The sequence below is a fragment of the Trichomycterus rosablanca genome, chromosome 18 (genome assembly GCF_030014385.1).
Source record: "Trichomycterus rosablanca isolate fTriRos1 chromosome 18, fTriRos1.hap1, whole genome shotgun sequence".
Lineage (NCBI taxonomy): Eukaryota > Metazoa > Chordata > Actinopteri > Siluriformes > Trichomycteridae > Trichomycterus > Trichomycterus rosablanca.
The window spans coordinates 1965621-1983275 of NC_086005.1; the positions used below are offsets into that span (position 1 = coordinate 1965621).

Sequence of the window (17655 nt, forward strand, 5' to 3'; positions counted from 1 at the left end):
AGAGAAACTTTGGGTGAAAAATCGTGCCAAAATGGTACAATGTAAGCCAGATTTTGGGGTGACAGAAATTGAATACGTTTCTGATTCACCCAACAGCAGACCTGTGCAGACCTGCAGAAGCTTTCTAAAAAAAATTACTCAGTGATATAAACCAAGCCTGGAGAACTTTTCAGAGAATGGGATTTTTTTTTTTTTAGAAGTTTATGCAACTCACGTTTACAGCTGCAGAGGTTCGTCCAACACGAAATCAGAAACTTGAAATGGAAAAAAAAATCTGAGGGAAAATGGACTCCTCCTTCTGCTTGCACTTTGCGCATCAGTCGGCCGCGGTGCAGAGCAACAGCAGATTGAGACTGGACTTTATTTTATCCTCATCATGCGCGTTTTTAATGTTTTTTATTATCTCCCCGACAAGTAGCCTCTGTGAAATACAATTTGGGCTTTTATAGCCCGAAAAACAAGCCAAACTAGACAACACAGACATTTTACTGTGCAGTTTTTGGAAGAAATTTGGACGGTGAACTTTGGAATTTCGGCTGCAAAATGCGCGCACGATTAATCGACGCTTTGTTTTACGCGTGTGCGCATCTGTGCTTGTTGGGCTGCATGTTGCCAAACGCGCGGTGCCAGCGCGGCCCGGAATCCAGACCAGCCGCAGCGGGTGGACGCGCGGCACCAGGGCCTCTCCGGAGAACCATCCAGTGGCAGCACGACGGCCGACTCTTCAGCATCCTGAGCCAGGGCGCGCAGTACGTGCCACCGGTGCGGAGAAGCGGAGGCGGAGAGCAGCAGCAGCCGAGGCATCAGTCCCCGGTAGCCGTGGTCAGCAGCGGGCTTGTGAGAGATAACGCGGCCCATGCACCCTCAGGAACCGGACAGAGCGCCGGAACAGGCCGTGCACCACCACCACCACCACGCTCTGGATCCCGCCGGTTACCCATCAGGCGCCCCGGTGCGTCCCGGAGCCGCGCAAACCAAACCGAGAGCGCAAATCCGGGTCCGTCTCCACCGCCGCCGAGAGCGCGGGAGGACGGCATGATCGGAGACGATCCGTACAACCCGTACAAGTACAGCGATCCAGAAAACCCATACTACAACTACTACGACGCGTACGAACAGCCCCGACCGCGACAAAGACCAGGATACGGAACAGGGTACCATCAGAATGGTAAGAACCCGATCATTCATCATTATTGATCAGACTTTATTACCTCCACTTTACTGATAAAACTTTAGTACCCCACAACACCAGAACCCTAAAGAATCAATACTTTCAATACAATATATTGCCCCATTACACCAGTTTAAACCAGACCTGTTCTTTAATCTATAAAGTTTATTAATTATTGATATGGATTTAAAACATCAGTTTTATTAAAGTTGTGTATTTAGAGCCTGAATTAAATGTGAACTTATAACACACAAGGCTATGATAAATAAATCTATGATAAAATCCAAAGCTGTCATTTTATCCACATTATTTTCACACAACCCTTTCCCCCACTGTAAAGCTTTTACTTAAAATAAATTGTGTGGTATTGAATAAAACACCAGTCACATTTTACCCTGTTATTAACTACAAATCTATTTAAAAACTACTACAAGCAGAAGAAATGACTAAAATATAACCTACAAAGGATTTAGGTTTATTTTTGGTATTTTAACCTTATGTTTAACCTACAGCAGTGGCTCTTAAGGTCCTGTTGTTTAGTTTGAAGGTGTTTTGTTCACGTTCCATGTTACTGAAGATAAAGAGACGTGACCACAGGGTGAAAATGTTAGAAGCATTTCTCCAGATGTGTTCAGCAGCTCCTCAAACACACTGTGAAGCTTCCTCAACTTAAAAAATATGTCTTGTTTTTATTATGTCTTGTAATGACGTGACTGTAGATGTTTCACCTTTAAATTACTTTATAAATTATTAATAACAGGTCAGTTTGTGTTGATAAACTGTTAAAGCTACATAACAACACACAGTGAGAATCAGATACACTGTGGATTAAAGGTGCTAAATGTACCAATCGATAGATAAAAAAGATCGAGTATTTTTAGATGAGTTTGGGTTTAAAATTGGGCATAAAACAGCATGTTTACATTTTAAGTCTGATTGATTATGATGCTTTTTATCACATGTCCTATTTCCAAAATAAACTTGGGACGTGCCATTAAATGCAGTTAAAAAAAAGAATATGTGATGTTTTAATCCTCAATGTTTCATTGATCAACTTCATTGTAGTTTATAAATATAAACACTTAAATTTGGAATGAGGGCGTGTTCCCCCCTGTGTTCCATCAGCGTTCCTATTAACGAGACTTTATATGCTTTGGGAGAATTTCTCAGCTCGATACGAGACTTCAGCTGCTCGACACTCCATACTTGTCGTTGTCTGGTTCTCCTCTTCATGATGCACCAGGTATTTTCAATAGGAGACAGATCTGGACTGCAGGCAGGCTGGTCAAGCACCTGCACTCTGTATCTATGAAGTCGAATTGCTGTAGTGCGTGCAGAATGAGACCTGGGCGAAAGACGTTGCCTTGATGGCTGCACGTGTCTTTAAAATTCCAATATACGCCTCCGCATTAATGGTACCTTCACACATGATCAAGTCCGACATTCTGTGGGCACTGATGCCCCCCTGTGCCATGACAGACGTTAGTTTGTGCACCTTTCATTTGTAACAGAGGTGAGCTCAGACCCAAAGAACCTTCTTAGAATTGATGTCTGAGGTTCTCTTTACATAACAGAGTTCCAGGTTGCATTTCTTGATGCAGCGGCGCCCTGTGTTAAGTGACAACATTTTTCTGAAATACTCCCAAGTCTTTGAGGCTGTATTTATCACAGCAGAATGGAGGTTTCTCATGCCATCATGCCCACGCCATCTGAGGGCTTGAACGTCACACACATACAACAGTGGTTACCTTCACAGTCCCTGAATCTTTTCACACTATTATGTACGAAGGATGGTAAAATACTTCAATTATTCAGGATCTTGCATTGAGAAATGTTCTTTTTTTAACTCATTGACATTTTCCTCATGAAGTTTGGCACAAAATGAGGAGATATGACCCCCCGTTGCCAAATTTTAACTCTTGTTTTGCCCCTCTTGTTTTGCCCCTGTTCCAGCTTGCAGGAATCAGTTGATCAGTGAAAACTCTGGAATTTATTTATTCATCCTTTTGTCCTTTTTAGAATCTAGAGAATTAATATACCACAGATTATTCACTTTGATTGCATTTTAAATGTCCCAACTTATTCAAAAAGTTGGGACATTTAAATTGATGCTAATTTATTAGCATTATTTCCTCATTTCACTCTCAGTATCAGTGTTAGCATTGAACTGGTGCCTCGTGATGAGATGCTGTCGTGTTCCGCAGGTTTGCCGGACCTGGTGGCCGATCCGTACTACATCCAGGCCTCCATCTACGTGCAGAGGGTTCCCATGTACAACCTCAGATGTGCTGCTGAGGAAAACTGCCTCGCAAGGTAATAAACATGGACATGTGCGTCTTAGCCAGAACAAGAGCCGCGTCTGTGGGAATTTGTGCCCATTCAGACGAATGATGGCAGCAGTGGTCAAGAAAGCCTCAGTCGATGTTCTAGTTCATTCCAGAACTGTTGAGTGGAGTTTCTTCACGTCTTTATAGAGCTGCTTTGTGCACAGGAGAACAGTCATGCTGGAACAGAACAGGAAGTGACCTTCCCTAAACTGTTGCTGCAGTTGGAAGCATGTAATTTCCTTTATATGATTGATTTATTACACTTGTTAGCGACTGTTGTGGCTGAGACACGTGAATTTAATAATTAGAAGTGGCATCCCAATACTTTTAGCCATATATTGTCCAGTGCCCAGTCATACCAGCCTCCCCGTCTGCGATAAGCACCTCTATGTTGCCACCACCGTGTTTCACAGGAGAGATGGTGTTAGCCGGGTAATGTGCAGTGCCTGATTTTTGCCAGACGTTGCGCCAGCTGTTTTTTCACGCTGTTAAGTGGGCATCAAGCGGGCACTCAGGCACCTTTTACTCAACGGTAGGCCTGATTTGAGGATTGCCACAGGGATGTATGTGGACAGACAGGTCCTGAGACACCACTGGGTTCTTTCTTACCCTCCCCAGATGCCCGATTTGTCTGGCAGCCAACTCTAGAAAAGCCCGATGTTGTGCCATATTGTTTGCTATCTTCTCCACAAGATTTCGGAGTGCGCCTGTGATCATTTGTGCCAATTCAGGCAAAAGAACATCAGATAGTTTAGGGGCTTCCAGCTGGCGCTCCCATTCATGTGGGATCAGGAAAGTACCTTCAACACCTTCTCCAGAATGTAAACACAGAGTTGGACGCTGTACATCTGTAAACCTAAAGCTCCTGAACTTGAAAGCTTGGAGGGATGTCCACAAACTTTTGGCCTCAGTGTATGATTTGTACATTTGGGATGAGGGGGGTGTTGTTACGCTTAATCACATCAAAGTCTCCAACAGAATTAATAAATGAATGAATGGATGAGTGGATGAAAGAATGAATATCTGTTAGTACAGCTCTGTAGGCCGGTGCGTCTCCTGATGTTTGTTGTGTCTCTGTGCCCGTAGCTCGGCGTATCGCTCCAGCGTGAGAGATTACGACACTCGGATGCTGCTGCGCTTCCCACAGCGGGTGAAGAACCAGGGAACGTCCGACTTCCTGCCCAGCCGACCGCGCTATGCCTGGGAGTGGCACAGCTGCCATCAGTGAGTCTCTTCTGCTGCTTTTCCTTGCTAAATGATGCCCGTCTTTTAAAAATAGTTTAGAAATTGTGAAACATTGCTATTAAAATTGCTCGTTATTTATAATCTAGAGCAGATACTCCTGGAGTGGAGAGTTTTAAGGGCCTTGTTCAAGGGCCCAATCCCATCCTCGTCGTAAACAACTGACTGCGTTGGTGGCATAGTGGTGAGCATAGCTGCCTTCCAATCAGTTGACCCGGGTTCGATTCCCGGCCAATGCATATCATCCTCGTTAGTATAGTGGACAGTGTCTCTGCCTGTCATTCGGAGCTCAAATTACCATATAGAAGCACTTTGTAGTTCTACAATTACTGACTGTAGTTTATCTGTTTCTCTGCATGCTTTGTTAGCCCCCTTTCATGCTGTTCTTCTGCCCACGGGGCGCTGTTGGCTGGGTATTTTTGGTTGGTGGACTATTCTCAGTCCAGCAGTGACAGTGAGGTGTTTAAAAACTCCAGCAGCGCTGCTGTGTCTGATCCACTCATACCAGCACAACACACACTAACACACCACCACCATGTCAGTGTCACTGCAGTGCTGAGAATCATCCACCACCTAAATAATACCTGCTCTGTGGTGGTCCTGTGGGGGTCCTGACCATTGAAGAACAGCATGAAAGGGGGCTAACAAAGCATGTAGAGAAACAGATGGACTACAGTCAGTAATTGTAGAACTACAAAGTGCTTCTATATGGTAAGTGGAGCTGATAACATGGACAGTGAGTGTAGAAACAAGGAGGTGGTTTTAATGGTATGGCTGCTCTGTGTATAGTGGCTGTACAGCAGAGCTAAAGCTCCCTAAATCTCCACCCACTAGTTTAAAGGCAGAGTTTTAATGATGCTTCTATCTCAGCAGACATGTGTGTGTGTGTGTGTGTGTGTGTTCAGCAGTGACGTAACACTGATCTTTTTGTCTTTAGGTGTTTTTTTAAAGCCCGACTGACTGACGTTCACGTTCTGTTACATCAGCGTTTGTGATATTTCATAATCAGCTCCCTTGAACTTAGTGCAGTTTTGGAGAAGAAGCTTTGTTGTGAGTCTTACTCGGTCTTAGACGTTTTTCTTCTTCTTCCTCTAGAACATTTTGTTCCAGAGCTGAATCTGTGCACCTAACTAGACGTCTGTACGTTCATCACGTGCCACCAGTCCAATAACAACACGCTGCACGGTCGTGTTGTGCAGATGTTTTTCAGATTATAAAGTTTGTGCAGAACACATCATCATCAGTATCCACACAAACAGCGGGATGTTCCTCTAATGTACCAGCACTGGGGCAGTACGCGAGAGCAGTTAGTGTGTCTGAATACATAGTATTCATTAAACAGTACGTGAAAGCAGTACGTGAGAGCAGTTAGTGGTTGTGGAGAAGAACAGATTTAATTTTGTCCGACTTTAAAGTTGTTATGAATGTGGTGATGAGACGTCGTGCATCACGTGACATTGGTAAGATGGCGGACGTAGTACGTACGAGGTTGCGTGCATACTGCACACTTGCGTACTGAAAGAGCTTACTGCTTTACCGGCCGAGCAGTGCGCACTGCCTCCAATCTAGTACGTACTCTTTAAGTATGCGATTTGGGATGCAGCCAGGGTCTTCAGCGCTGTGTAAGGCGCCTGTACAGAAGTGGAGATCAGCGCGTGACTCTCCATGAGCGAGACCGGTCTCACAGGAATCCACCGAAGTACGGGCGAATAAGAAGGGGTCGGTGGAGCGCGGACGCGTCGGAGGGAGGGCGTGTCAGGAGAATATACCCTCCTCATACGCCATCAGGGTCTCCAGCAGAGAACTGGTGAAGTCTGAGAGGGAGGAACTGTGATATAAAGAAAAACTCCCACCTGGAGTGAATTAACAGGTAAATTTTCTCTCACACAGCTTTGATTTACAGTATGATGTCTGTGGGAATTTGTGCCCGTTCAGTCAAAAGATGACAGCATTTGTATGGCTGTGCGCCGATGTTGACGTTCCGGTTCATTCCAGAGCTGTTGAGGTCATGGCTCTGTGCAGGACACTGGAGTTTCTTAAAACCGAGCACAGGGGAAGGACCTTCCCTAAACTGTTTCTGCAAAGTTGGAGCCATATAGTTCCCCTTATGTACGATGTAAGATCTATTACACCTAGTTAGCAACTGTCGTGGCGAAAACAAATGAATTCAGTGATTAGACGGGGCGTCCTGGTACTTTTGCTTAGGTAGTGGATCATATATGAGGATGTAGGATAGAGATTTGATCTCATGCCCTTCAGGAACAGAACTGTTCACTAAACTTCTTGGCTACAGCGTGTCGGAAATAAACCGGACGCTCCTGCAGTTAGTGCTGCTTTAATAATGAGACACGTTTCTCAGTGTGTGTGTGTGTGTGTGTGTGTGTGTGTGTGTGTGTGTGTGTGTGTGTGTTGTCTTATCCGACCGTTCTAATCTGTACTACGTGAACTGGGAGTTCTGGTGCTGATCGTACTGGGATGTATTTCACAGAACTGGAGAGTGTGTAAGGGCTGAAAGAAAAACAGAGCGCAGGCCCACACTCCGCGTTCCAGACGCGCTAACGGCTTCAGCGGCATAGTTTAGCCCTGAAGTCAGCTTCATCAGAGCGCCGTGTATGGAGTACATGTGGACGAGCGCCAATCCACATACCGACCGCGCTGCACCGGGGCTACAATCATCCGCCATATACACCGATCAGTCATAACATTAAAACCACCTCCTTGTTTCTACACTCACTGTCTATTTTATCAGCTCCACTTACCATATAGAAGCACTTTGTAGTTCTACAATTACTGACTGTAGTCCATCTGTTTCTCTGCATGCTGTGTTAGCCCCCTTTCACCCTGTGTGGTGGTGTGTTAGTGTGTGTTGTGCTGGTATGAGTGGATCAGACACAGCAGCGCTGCTGGAGTTTTTAAACACCTCACTGTCACTGCTGGACTGAGAATAGTCCACCAACCAACAATATCCAGCCAACAGCGCCCTGTGGGCAGCGTCCTGTGACCACTGATGAAGGTCTAGAAGATGACCGACTCAAACAGCAGCAACAGATGAGCGATCGTCTCTGACTTTACATCTACAAGGTGGACCGACTAGGTAGGAGTGTCTAATAGAGTGGACAGTGAGTGGACACGGTGTTTAAAAACTCCAGCAGCGCTGCTGTGTCTGATCCACTCATACCAGCACAACACACACTAACACACCACCACCATGTCAGTGTCACTGCAGTGCTGAGAATCATCCACCACCTAAATAATACCTGCTCTGTGGGGGTCCTGACCATTGAAGAACAGCATGAAAGGGGGTAACAAAGTATGTAGAGAAACAGATGGACTACAGTCAGTAATTGTAGAACTACAAAGTGCTTCTATATGGTAAGTGGAGCTGATAAAATAGACAGTGAGTGTAGAAACAAGGACGTGGTTTTAATGTTATGGCTGATGTGTGTATATATATATATCACAGCCATGGTTCGTTTTCTGCTTCTAAATTGTTCTCCGTCTCAAAATGATCTAAATGAAAGATCTAAGCCTTCCGGGAGGCTGGACTGGTCCCACCCATCATACACAACCAATCAGGAGCGTCTGTGATCGCGGTCACACATACGATCTCAAGCGAAAAATTCTGATATGATTTTAAATGTGCTCCATCAGACAAAGGTTTGGTTTTATTTTGTGCTGAACTGCTGGACGTCCCGTTCCAAAAACAAATGCTATTAAAATAGAGGGACCTCTAGGTGAACCTTTCAGCTGGAAGAAGGCTTCTCACACGACTTTGAAGTATGCCTGTGGGCATTTGAGCACATTCAGTCAGAAGATAATAGCATTTGTATGGCTAGGCACTGATGTTAGACAGACAGACAGATAGACTGACTAACAGAAGGACAGATAGATAGATAGATAGATAGATAGATAGATAGATAGATAGATAGATAGATAGATAGATAGATAGATAGATAGATAGATGGATAGATAGATAGATAGATAGATAGATAGATAGACAGACAGACAGACAGACAGACAGACAGACAGATGGACAGACAGATACACAGACAGAAAGATAGATAGACTGATGGATAGACAGACAGACAGATAGACAGACAGATAGATAGGTTGGTTGGTAGACAGACAGACAGACAGACAAATAGACCGATGGATAGACAGACAGATAGACAGACAGACAGATAGCAGACAGACAGACAGACAGACAGACAGACAGACAGACAGACAGACATAGATAGATAGATAGATAGATAGATAGATAGATAGATAGATAGATAGATAGATAGATAGATAGATAGATAGCAGACAGACAGACAGACAGACAGACAGATAGATGACAGACAGACAGACAGACAGACCGATACTTTATTGATCCCAAAGCAAATTAAAGAAGCATTGATGTATCAGGTGTTCCAATTCATCCCAGAGATGTCGAGTGGGGCAGGGGTCATGCTGGAACAGGACCGAGTGCAGGACCTTCCCTAAACTGTTGCTGTGAAGGTAAAACCAACTGATTTCCTTTCTTAAAGAGAAAAACAATCACAAGGTAACCCGGGTTTCTCCCCTCACCCTTATAAAACGTGCAGGAGGTGGATTAGCCTCCCTAAACTGCTCCCAGGGGTCAGTGAGTTCATCTCGTGTGAACCAGCGACCTGTTTATGTGTCCGAATGGTCCGGTTCCACATGGGTTCCTTTTGTTTTCCATTATAACCAGTTACCAGGCGTGAGGAGAATCTGGAATCCTGGGTGCAGGTTTTAGAGTCACTACTGAGAGGGAACAAGACGGTGGAGGAGGTGTTTTATCGTTCTGTCACTGAAGAAAACACAAATATTATTAAAAAACGTGAGCCATGAACCCATCAGCTCACGGACAAACAACTGCTGTCTGAACCCGAACCTGCTGATAAAATCATAACGATTAAAGGAGAGAAAAGATTTCCAGTGTTTCACTGATCAGCTTGATTAAGTAAATATAAAACGTGTTATTTTGTTCAAGTGGAACAGAAACGTTTCGCTCGGTTATATCAGTTCATCCTGTCAGAACAAACAAACGTCAGTACAGGCGAGCGGCTGTAAAATCTAAACTATTCATAGACTCGAGCTCTGAGTTTCTCCACATGTTCTGGCAGTAAGGAGAGAAGCTAAAACATTTCTGCAGTGTGTGTGTGTGTGTGTGTGTGTGTGCGCATTCCAGCACTGATTTAATACAGGGCAGGAGTCCCCTGAGGGCCCGAGAGCCCCAACGATAAAGTGGATTAGCAGAAGAAATTCAGGAATCTGAGTACACAACTGAATAATAATAATAATAATAATGATAATAATAATAATAAATATTATTATTAATAATAATAATAATAATATTAACAATAATAAAAAATGATAATAATAATAATAATCATCATCATAGTAAAAATTATTATTATTATTAATGATAATAGTAAAAAAAAATGTAACAATAATAATATTAATAACAGTAATAATACAATAATAATTATTATAATAATATTATTAAAAATAATAGTAGAAAAATAATAATAATAGTAAATAATAACAATGACAATAAAAAATTATATAATTATAATAATAATATTAATAAGAGTAATAATTACATAATAATCAATAAACTCATATTAATAAATAGTAGAAAAAATAATAATAGTAAATAGTGAAAAATAATAATTAATAATAATGATAATAATTATTATAATAATAATAATAGTGTAATGATAATAATAGCAGTAATAATAAAAATGATAATCGTTGCTAACAGGTGTAATAAATCAATTATATAAATGAAATGTTATGCCTCTGACTTTGCAGCAACAGTTTAGGGAAGGCCCTTTCCTTTTTCCTTGATTTAAAGAAACTCCAGTGTCCTGCACAGAGCCCTGACCCCAGCCACACTTAACAGCTCTGGAATAAACCGGAACATCAATTAAGGCTTTGTTGACCAGCCAACAATAATATGTTGACTGAATGGGCACAAATTCCCACAGACATCAACAGCCTTCTCGGATGACCGGCTGTTGTTCTAAAAGGGTCACACAGAGGTTGCTTAATTTTAATACCATTTGTCCAACAAGCTCACCGTCAGGTGTCCAAATACTTTTGGACATATAGCAGCTTTGGAACAGAATTTAAAAGAAACCGGTCAGTAAATTATGGACGTGGTGTTTTTTGTCGTTTATGTCGGTTGGTTTTGTAATAATTCTATAAATAAAAGTTAAAAATAAAAACTATTCATCACAGTTTAAGTTTCTCCACATGTTCTGGCTGTGAGGAGAGAAGATAAAACACACGTGTGTTTATGTGTGTGTGTGTGTGTGTGTGTGTGTGTGTGTGTACGTGTGTACATTCCAGCTCTGGTTCGATACAGGGCAGGAGTCCCCTGGGGGCCCGAGAGCCCCTCGGCTGATAAAGTAGATTTGCAGAAGAATCTGAGTGCAGAACCGATAAGCGTCTTTATTATTTCTGACACGTCTGTTCTGTCTGAACCTGCTGCAGCGTCGGTCCGTCCGGTCAGAGCTCTTATGGATTCATGTTCGGAGCCCCACCGGCTCATCTGGAACTCGAGTCTTTATGACGGGACGAATTGACCTGATTTTGTGATTTAGTTCAGTAATGATTTCATCCTGACCAGGGTCACAGTGTGTCCAGTGTTGGGAATTTAATGTTAAACCAGTTCACCACAACACAGTTATTATGAGTTGACATGTCACAACAAGAAGGGCCTGGGTTTGATTCCCCAGCCCAGGGTCCTGTGGTTTTGGGGTTTGCATGTTCTCCGTGTCCATGTGGGTTTCCTCTGGGTGCTCCGGTTTCCTCACACAGTATAAATACCGGCTAGAGCTACTAAAAATTGCTCAAAGTGTGAGTGTGTGTGTGTGTGTGTCCTGGAAACTTGTCTGGGGTGTTTTCTACCCTTCACCCAATGAATCAGACCCACCGCGACCCTGACCAGGATAAGTGAAATTATATGCCTTCGTGGTTTGACAATTTCGGTGGCGTTTGGTGTTTTGAACTTCAGTAGCCTGTAGAGAAACCTGACCTCAATCCCACTGAACACATTTGGGATGAATTAGAATGTTGATTGAGAACCAGGCCTTTTTTATTAACTATATGGGCACAAATTCACACAGACACACTCTAAAAACTTGTGGAAAGCCTGTTTAGAAGACTGCTTGCAAATACAGGTGGTTTTGATATGAGATATACAAGCTCAGATTGGGTCGGGTGTCCACATACTTTTGGCCACACTTCTGTACAATAAGTTATTGACCAGTGCAATTATATATCTTTATATATAAATTAAAGCGTAGATTTGGCCCTCCTGAACGTCAGGCTGTGCGTCCCATCAGTAAAGAAACTGTAACGTGATGGCAGGCATCCAAAAGCTGCAGGTTCGTTGTCGTGTCCCTCTGCAGGGTCTAGTTTGGCTGGCAGGCGGGGCATTGAGGCTCAGCTGTGTAAGTGCCAGTACGCTTCAGGTGGAAGGGTTCCTATACGTATCACGGCTTTACGCTGTCTTCTCTGAAGCTGTGATGCCAGGTCGCCTGAATGGCTCCAGTTTTCCGAACATCATGATTCTATCCATTTCCGGGAATTTGCACCGGTGTTGTGGCTGGACTCAACTGGGAACCGCCCTGGTAGATGCGACATGATGTTCCCTTTTCCTTAGTTGGACTTGTCCATAAAACTGCCATTATGGACAGTGGAAGTGTGAGTTGGTGGGGTAAGGGATCCACTAGGGCACTGCTTTTCTGAAAGCTTGGCATTTCTGCACTGTCCCTTTTCTATCCGCTCTCTCCGTCGTGGGTTGCGGATGTTACCGTGTCTTTGATTCGTTGCTTTGTTTCTAATAATTTGTCCGACCCCTCACATTTGCGACCCCCAGTCTTGTCCTACCTAGGGTTTGATTTTATATATCTCTCTCTAGCGGGGCGTGGCCAGGCACCGCCGTGTACCTGCTCTCAGAAGTGACGCCGCCGCCCGTGTTCTCTCTGTGTCCACAGGCACTACCACAGCATGGACGAGTTCAGCCATTACGACCTGCTGGACGCCAGCACTCACAGCCACGTGGCCGAGGGACACAAGGCCAGTTTCTGCCTGGAGGACACGTCCTGCGACTACGGCTACTACAGACGCTTCGCTTGTACCTCTCACACCCAGGTAACCCAGACCGACGGTGACGTTTCTGTCCGCCCCTCGGACCGTCCGCGGGCTCCGCGTGCGCTGGCCAGAATATAGATTTATGACCGTTTCCCTTTCCTCCTGTTTGAGGTAGAGATGGCTTTCCACAAGATTTTGGAGTGTGTATGTGGGAAGTTTTGCCTTTTTTCTCAACAACACTGCATGGTCAGGCTTTGATCATGATCAGTTCATTATCAGGTTCGACTCTGGATGTAATAAACACACACTGACCGGGTGAACATGTGCTTTTTTTTTTTGCAGGGTCTGAGTCCGGGATGTTACGACACCTACAATGCCGACATCGACTGTCAGTGGATCGACATCACAGACGTCAAACCTGGAAACTACATCCTCAAGGTGGGTGGCATGTCGTGATCAGTGCTTGGTTGACTGTGGACACTGGCATCGTTTTCCACTTGCATCTGAGTCATGGCAGGACAGTTTATTTATTTATTATTTTATATTTTTTATATATATGGGTTACATCTGTCCATCCAGACACATTTTCTCCTAACATAAGGTGACGGTTTGGGTTTGCTTCTCAGCCTTGGTGTAGAGACCACTGTTCCAGGTACTGGTTGCTCCAGCTGACGTTCTTGCCATCTAAATAATCTTTAATCTGCCCTTCATGATCCAGAAATCTTCAAAATGTATGAATACTCACAATAAATACATAAAAATAAATAAATAAATAAACAAATGAACTTGAACTTGAATTTTGTTCCAGATATTTGGTCACAAAACCAGCACTTGAAATAAATAATTAAAATCCCAAAACTGTTGCAGGTGGCGCAGCGGTAAAGCGTGTGAGTTCATATCTCAGCTTCTATCAGCAAACCGAGCACCCACACAGACAATGACTGGCTTGTTAGAGAGAGGAATGCTGTATAGATTCCTTATAACTGCTGCAGTTACGCCCTCTGCTGGCTGATCAATGGTGCTTCATTGGTGTGTGTGTGTGTGTGTGTGTGTGTGTGTGTGTGCGTGTGTGTGCGTGTGTGTGCGTGCGTGTGTGTGTGTGTGTGTGTGTGTGTGTGTGTGTGTGTGTGTGACTCTCCATGCACTATACGGATCTCCATATGAATCCGCCTGGTGCAGGTGAAAAGAAGCAGTCAGTACTGCATACGTGTGTGTGTGTGTGGGGGGGGGGGGGGGGGGGGGGGGATAGGTACGACTTTCCTCGGTGTCTCCTCGGTGGTCGGTGAAATACAATTGGGGAACTGGAAATGACGATGTAAACCAATGAATAATCTGGATGCACAGTAATAATACTTCTTGTTGTTGTTGTTTTCAGATCAGCGTTAATCCAAGTTACAGCGTTCAGGAGTCGGACTACAGCAACAACATGGTGCGCTGCGATATCCGCTACACCGGCAACTACGCCTACGTGTCAGGATGTCACGTGTCACCGTACGTGTCGCTCTCATGGCATTATTATTTCATTACAGGGGTACACTATAGGGACGAAAGTATTGGGACGGCCCTTCTAATGATTGATTTTGATTATTTTGAGGGGGGCACGGTGGCCCTCACAGTAAGAAGGCTCTGGGTTTGATCCCTAGGTGGGGTGGTCCGGGTCCTTTCTGTGTGGAGTTTGCATGTTCTCCCCGTGTCTGTGTGGGTTTCCTCCGGGAGCTCCGTTTTCCTCCCACAGTCCAGAAACATGCAGGCAGGTTAATTGGAGACACTGAATTGCCCTGTATGTGAATGTGTGTGTGTGTGTGTGTGTGTGTGTGTGTGTGTGTGTGTGTGTGTGTGTGTGTGTGTGTGTGTGTGTCTGCCCTGAGATGGACTGGCGCCCCATCCAGGGTGTTACTGTGTTCCTTGTGCCCATTGAAAAGCTGGGATAGGTTCCAGCCCCAGATGTATCAAACCAGTTCTGCAAGATACATTATGTGCTCTAAATGTGTGGAAACAGTTTGGGGAAGGCAGTTTTCCTTGCCTCCTGTATGACTGTTCCACTATGCACGGTGCAATCTCAATAAAGACGATGTTCGGTGTGGAGAACCTGCTGAAAACCACTGTGATGAATTGGAACGCTGACTGTGAGCAATGCCTTCTCGTTCCTTGTTCCATAATCTTATAAAGAGCCTCCCCAAAGTCTCCATAATCTCCGTCTCCATAATAATAAAATTTGAGATGGACTGGCGCCCTATCCAGGGTGTTTCTGTGTGCCTTGCGCCCATTGAGTGCTGGTTAAGACTCCAGCCCCCCGCCCTCCGCGACCCTGATTAGAATGAACTATTATTTCTTTATAAAATCAAACCCGGGTGCGGCTCTTCATCCAGCCCCCCGCCCTCCGTCTACATAATAATGCCCATGGTTTTGGAATGAGGTGTCAAACAAGCTCTTTCTTAGGTGTCCGAATACTTTTGGCAACACACTGTGTACTGTAGGGCGGGTTTTTCAAGCGACCACATTTGGTCCTTGACTTTTACCGCAACTCAGGCAACACAAATAATGCAAAACACAAAACAAAATACAGTATAATGTTAATGAAAACTGTGGATGTTACGTAAAGCCTCCACAAGGGGGCGTTTATGCACAGGTTTATTTTGTGTTCGTGCCCTGTTAAAAATTTGTTTATTTAATTATTATTATTTAATATTACTATTATTTATTTTAATTATTATTATTCTCTGCGACAAATTTTTGGGTTTGAAAACCAAATTTGCCACCGAGAGGTGGCTCGGTGGGTAGCACAATCACCTCACAGCAAGAAGGTCCTGGGTTCGATTCCCAGGTGGAGCAATCTGAGTCCTTTTTGTGTTAAGTTTGCATGTTCTCCCCGTGTCTGTGTGGGTTTCCTTCCACAGTCCAAAGACATGCAGTCAGGTTAATTGGAGATACTAAATCTCCCTAGGTGTGTGTGTGTGTGTGTGTGTGTGTGTGTTTGTTTGTTTGCCCTGTGATAGACTGGCGGCCTGTCCGCACCCACCGAGACCCTGATCAGGATAAACTGGTGGTAAAACAGACAATGAACAGATGGTTGAGAGATTAACCTAGCTTACTAGCTTACACTTTGGTTCCATTCATGACAGGACAGGTAGTTACTGGTTACACAAGATTCATCAGCTCAGGTGGACAATTTAGTATCTCCAGTTCACCTCACTTGCACGTCTTTGTTCTGTGGGAGGAGACCGGAGCTCCAGGAGGAAACCCATACAGACACGGGGAGAACATACAAACTCCACACAGAAAGGACCCAGACTGCTCCACCCAGGAATCGAACCCAGGACCTTCTTGCTGTAAGGCGACAGTGCCACCCACTGAGCCACCGTGCAGTAACGTCACTAATGATGTGATTTGTTTGTTTTGGTTTTTTAGGTATTAAAGCTCATTCAGGATTTTAACGTGAACCGTGGTGATGGACGGCGTGGGTACCACTCTGCATCTCATCTCCTCTCTCCGGTGCTTTCTGACACATTATTGTTAAATGACCTGATGTTTCTTGTACAAGGTGAAGATTCTAATGCTGAACATGTTTACAAAGAAAAAAAAGGAAAATCTGGCTGGTTTTTGCTTCATGTTTGTTATTTGTGTATCAGATATTTAACTAAAGCTCATATTAAAGCAACATGTGTGTACGCATCATGTGAAAATGACTTGAATAAATCAGTTTTTATTCACTGGGTCAGGGGGAAGTCCTTCTTTTGAACGTTGGGGTGTTGAAACAACAAACAATGAAAGAGCAATAAATAAATAAATGTTTTCTTATAATTATAATATTCATGGCATATTTCACAACTTTACTCTTTGTGTTTTAAAATAAAAGCCACACTAAATTCAATAACATCAATAAAATTAAATGCTAAAATTATTTATTTATTATTTCCTCAACTACTTTATCCTGGTCAGGGTTGAGTGGGGTCCAGTTCCACCAGAAAACACTGGGCACAAGGTATGAAAATCCTGGAAAGGGCACCAGTCCATCATAGGGCTTCAGTCAATCATGTCTGTTTGTAGATGCTCAACAGGCCGATCCAGATTTGAATAAATAATTTAATGTAATAATTTAAATTAATAAAAGAACAATACTGTACATATAAATAACATTTATGTATTATTATTGATGTACACTTTATTATTTATATAAAACCTTTTTATGGTGCATTTAAATACTTTTTAATTGAACTGTTGGGGTAAGAAATGTTTCAGTATAAAGTTGCCCTGAGACTGTGGTACCCACTGATGGTACTTTAGTCTCGGGGATGTAGCTTAGTGGAAGTGGCTTTGAGTAAGGCCCTTAACCCTGTCTGCTCCAGGACCGCAGTACAATATCTGACCCTGCGCTCTGACCCCAACTTCCAAACAAGCTCAATATGCGGAAAAATAATTGTATTGTTCTGTACACGTGTACCTGTATATTTGACAAATAAAAACGTTCTTTCTTTTACTTAAAGCTCTATAAGGGGTTTATGGAGCTTGGCATTAGTGGGTTTGATTAGCAACTTCTTGAATACTACTGCAGTACGACTCCTACAACAGTGACTCCTGCTGTCAGGTCAAGGCACTTGCATGAGTAGCGAAGGAGTATTTAGGTCTAGCGTGTTCCTCTTTGTGTTATACGGTCTGCCACTGGCTGGTAGGAAAAGATCCCAATGGCTTCATGTGTTGATGGGTGCGTGTGCTAGTTTGCAGCCCTGCTCATGCAGATAGTGCAGTGAAGGGGAAATGGACATGTCTAAATTCTAGATATTAAAAAAATGTTTTCCCTCTTTAAAT

The 17655-nt window shown here is 43.7% G+C and overlaps 1 protein-coding gene across 2 annotated transcripts; it reads left to right on the forward strand.

Moving 5' to 3' along the window:
• Positions 1-439: 439 nt before the first annotated feature.
• On the forward strand, positions 440-16559 carry loxa (lysyl oxidase a). Of its 2 annotated transcripts, XM_063013902.1 has the most exons (7): positions 440-1168; positions 3376-3484; positions 4585-4722; positions 12753-12909; positions 13192-13287; positions 14225-14340; positions 16258-16559. In XM_063013902.1, the coding sequence occupies exons 1-7, from the start codon at positions 544-546 to the stop codon at positions 16262-16264; spliced, it is 1248 nt and encodes a 415-aa protein (XP_062869972.1). In that variant the 5' UTR covers positions 440-543; the 3' UTR covers positions 16265-16559. The 2 variants fall into 2 exon arrangements, with proteins under 2 accessions (XP_062869972.1, XP_062869973.1); XM_063013903.1 differs by lacking the exons at positions 440-1168; positions 3376-3484; positions 4585-4722 and adding an exon at positions 6491-6610.
• Positions 16560-17655: the final 1096 nt, after the last annotated feature.

Coding starts and splice junctions, on each gene's coding strand:
- loxa (XM_063013902.1), top strand. CDS start 544: ATGCGCGCACGATTAATCGACGCTTTGTTTTACGCGTGTGCGCATCTG. Junction 1,169..3,375: donor AACAGGGTACCATCAGAATG/GTAAGAACCCGA, acceptor CGTGTTCCGCAG/GTTTGCCGGACCTGGTGGCC. Junction 13,288..14,224: donor CTGGAAACTACATCCTCAAG/GTGGGTGGCATG, acceptor TGTTGTTTTCAG/ATCAGCGTTAATCCAAGTTA.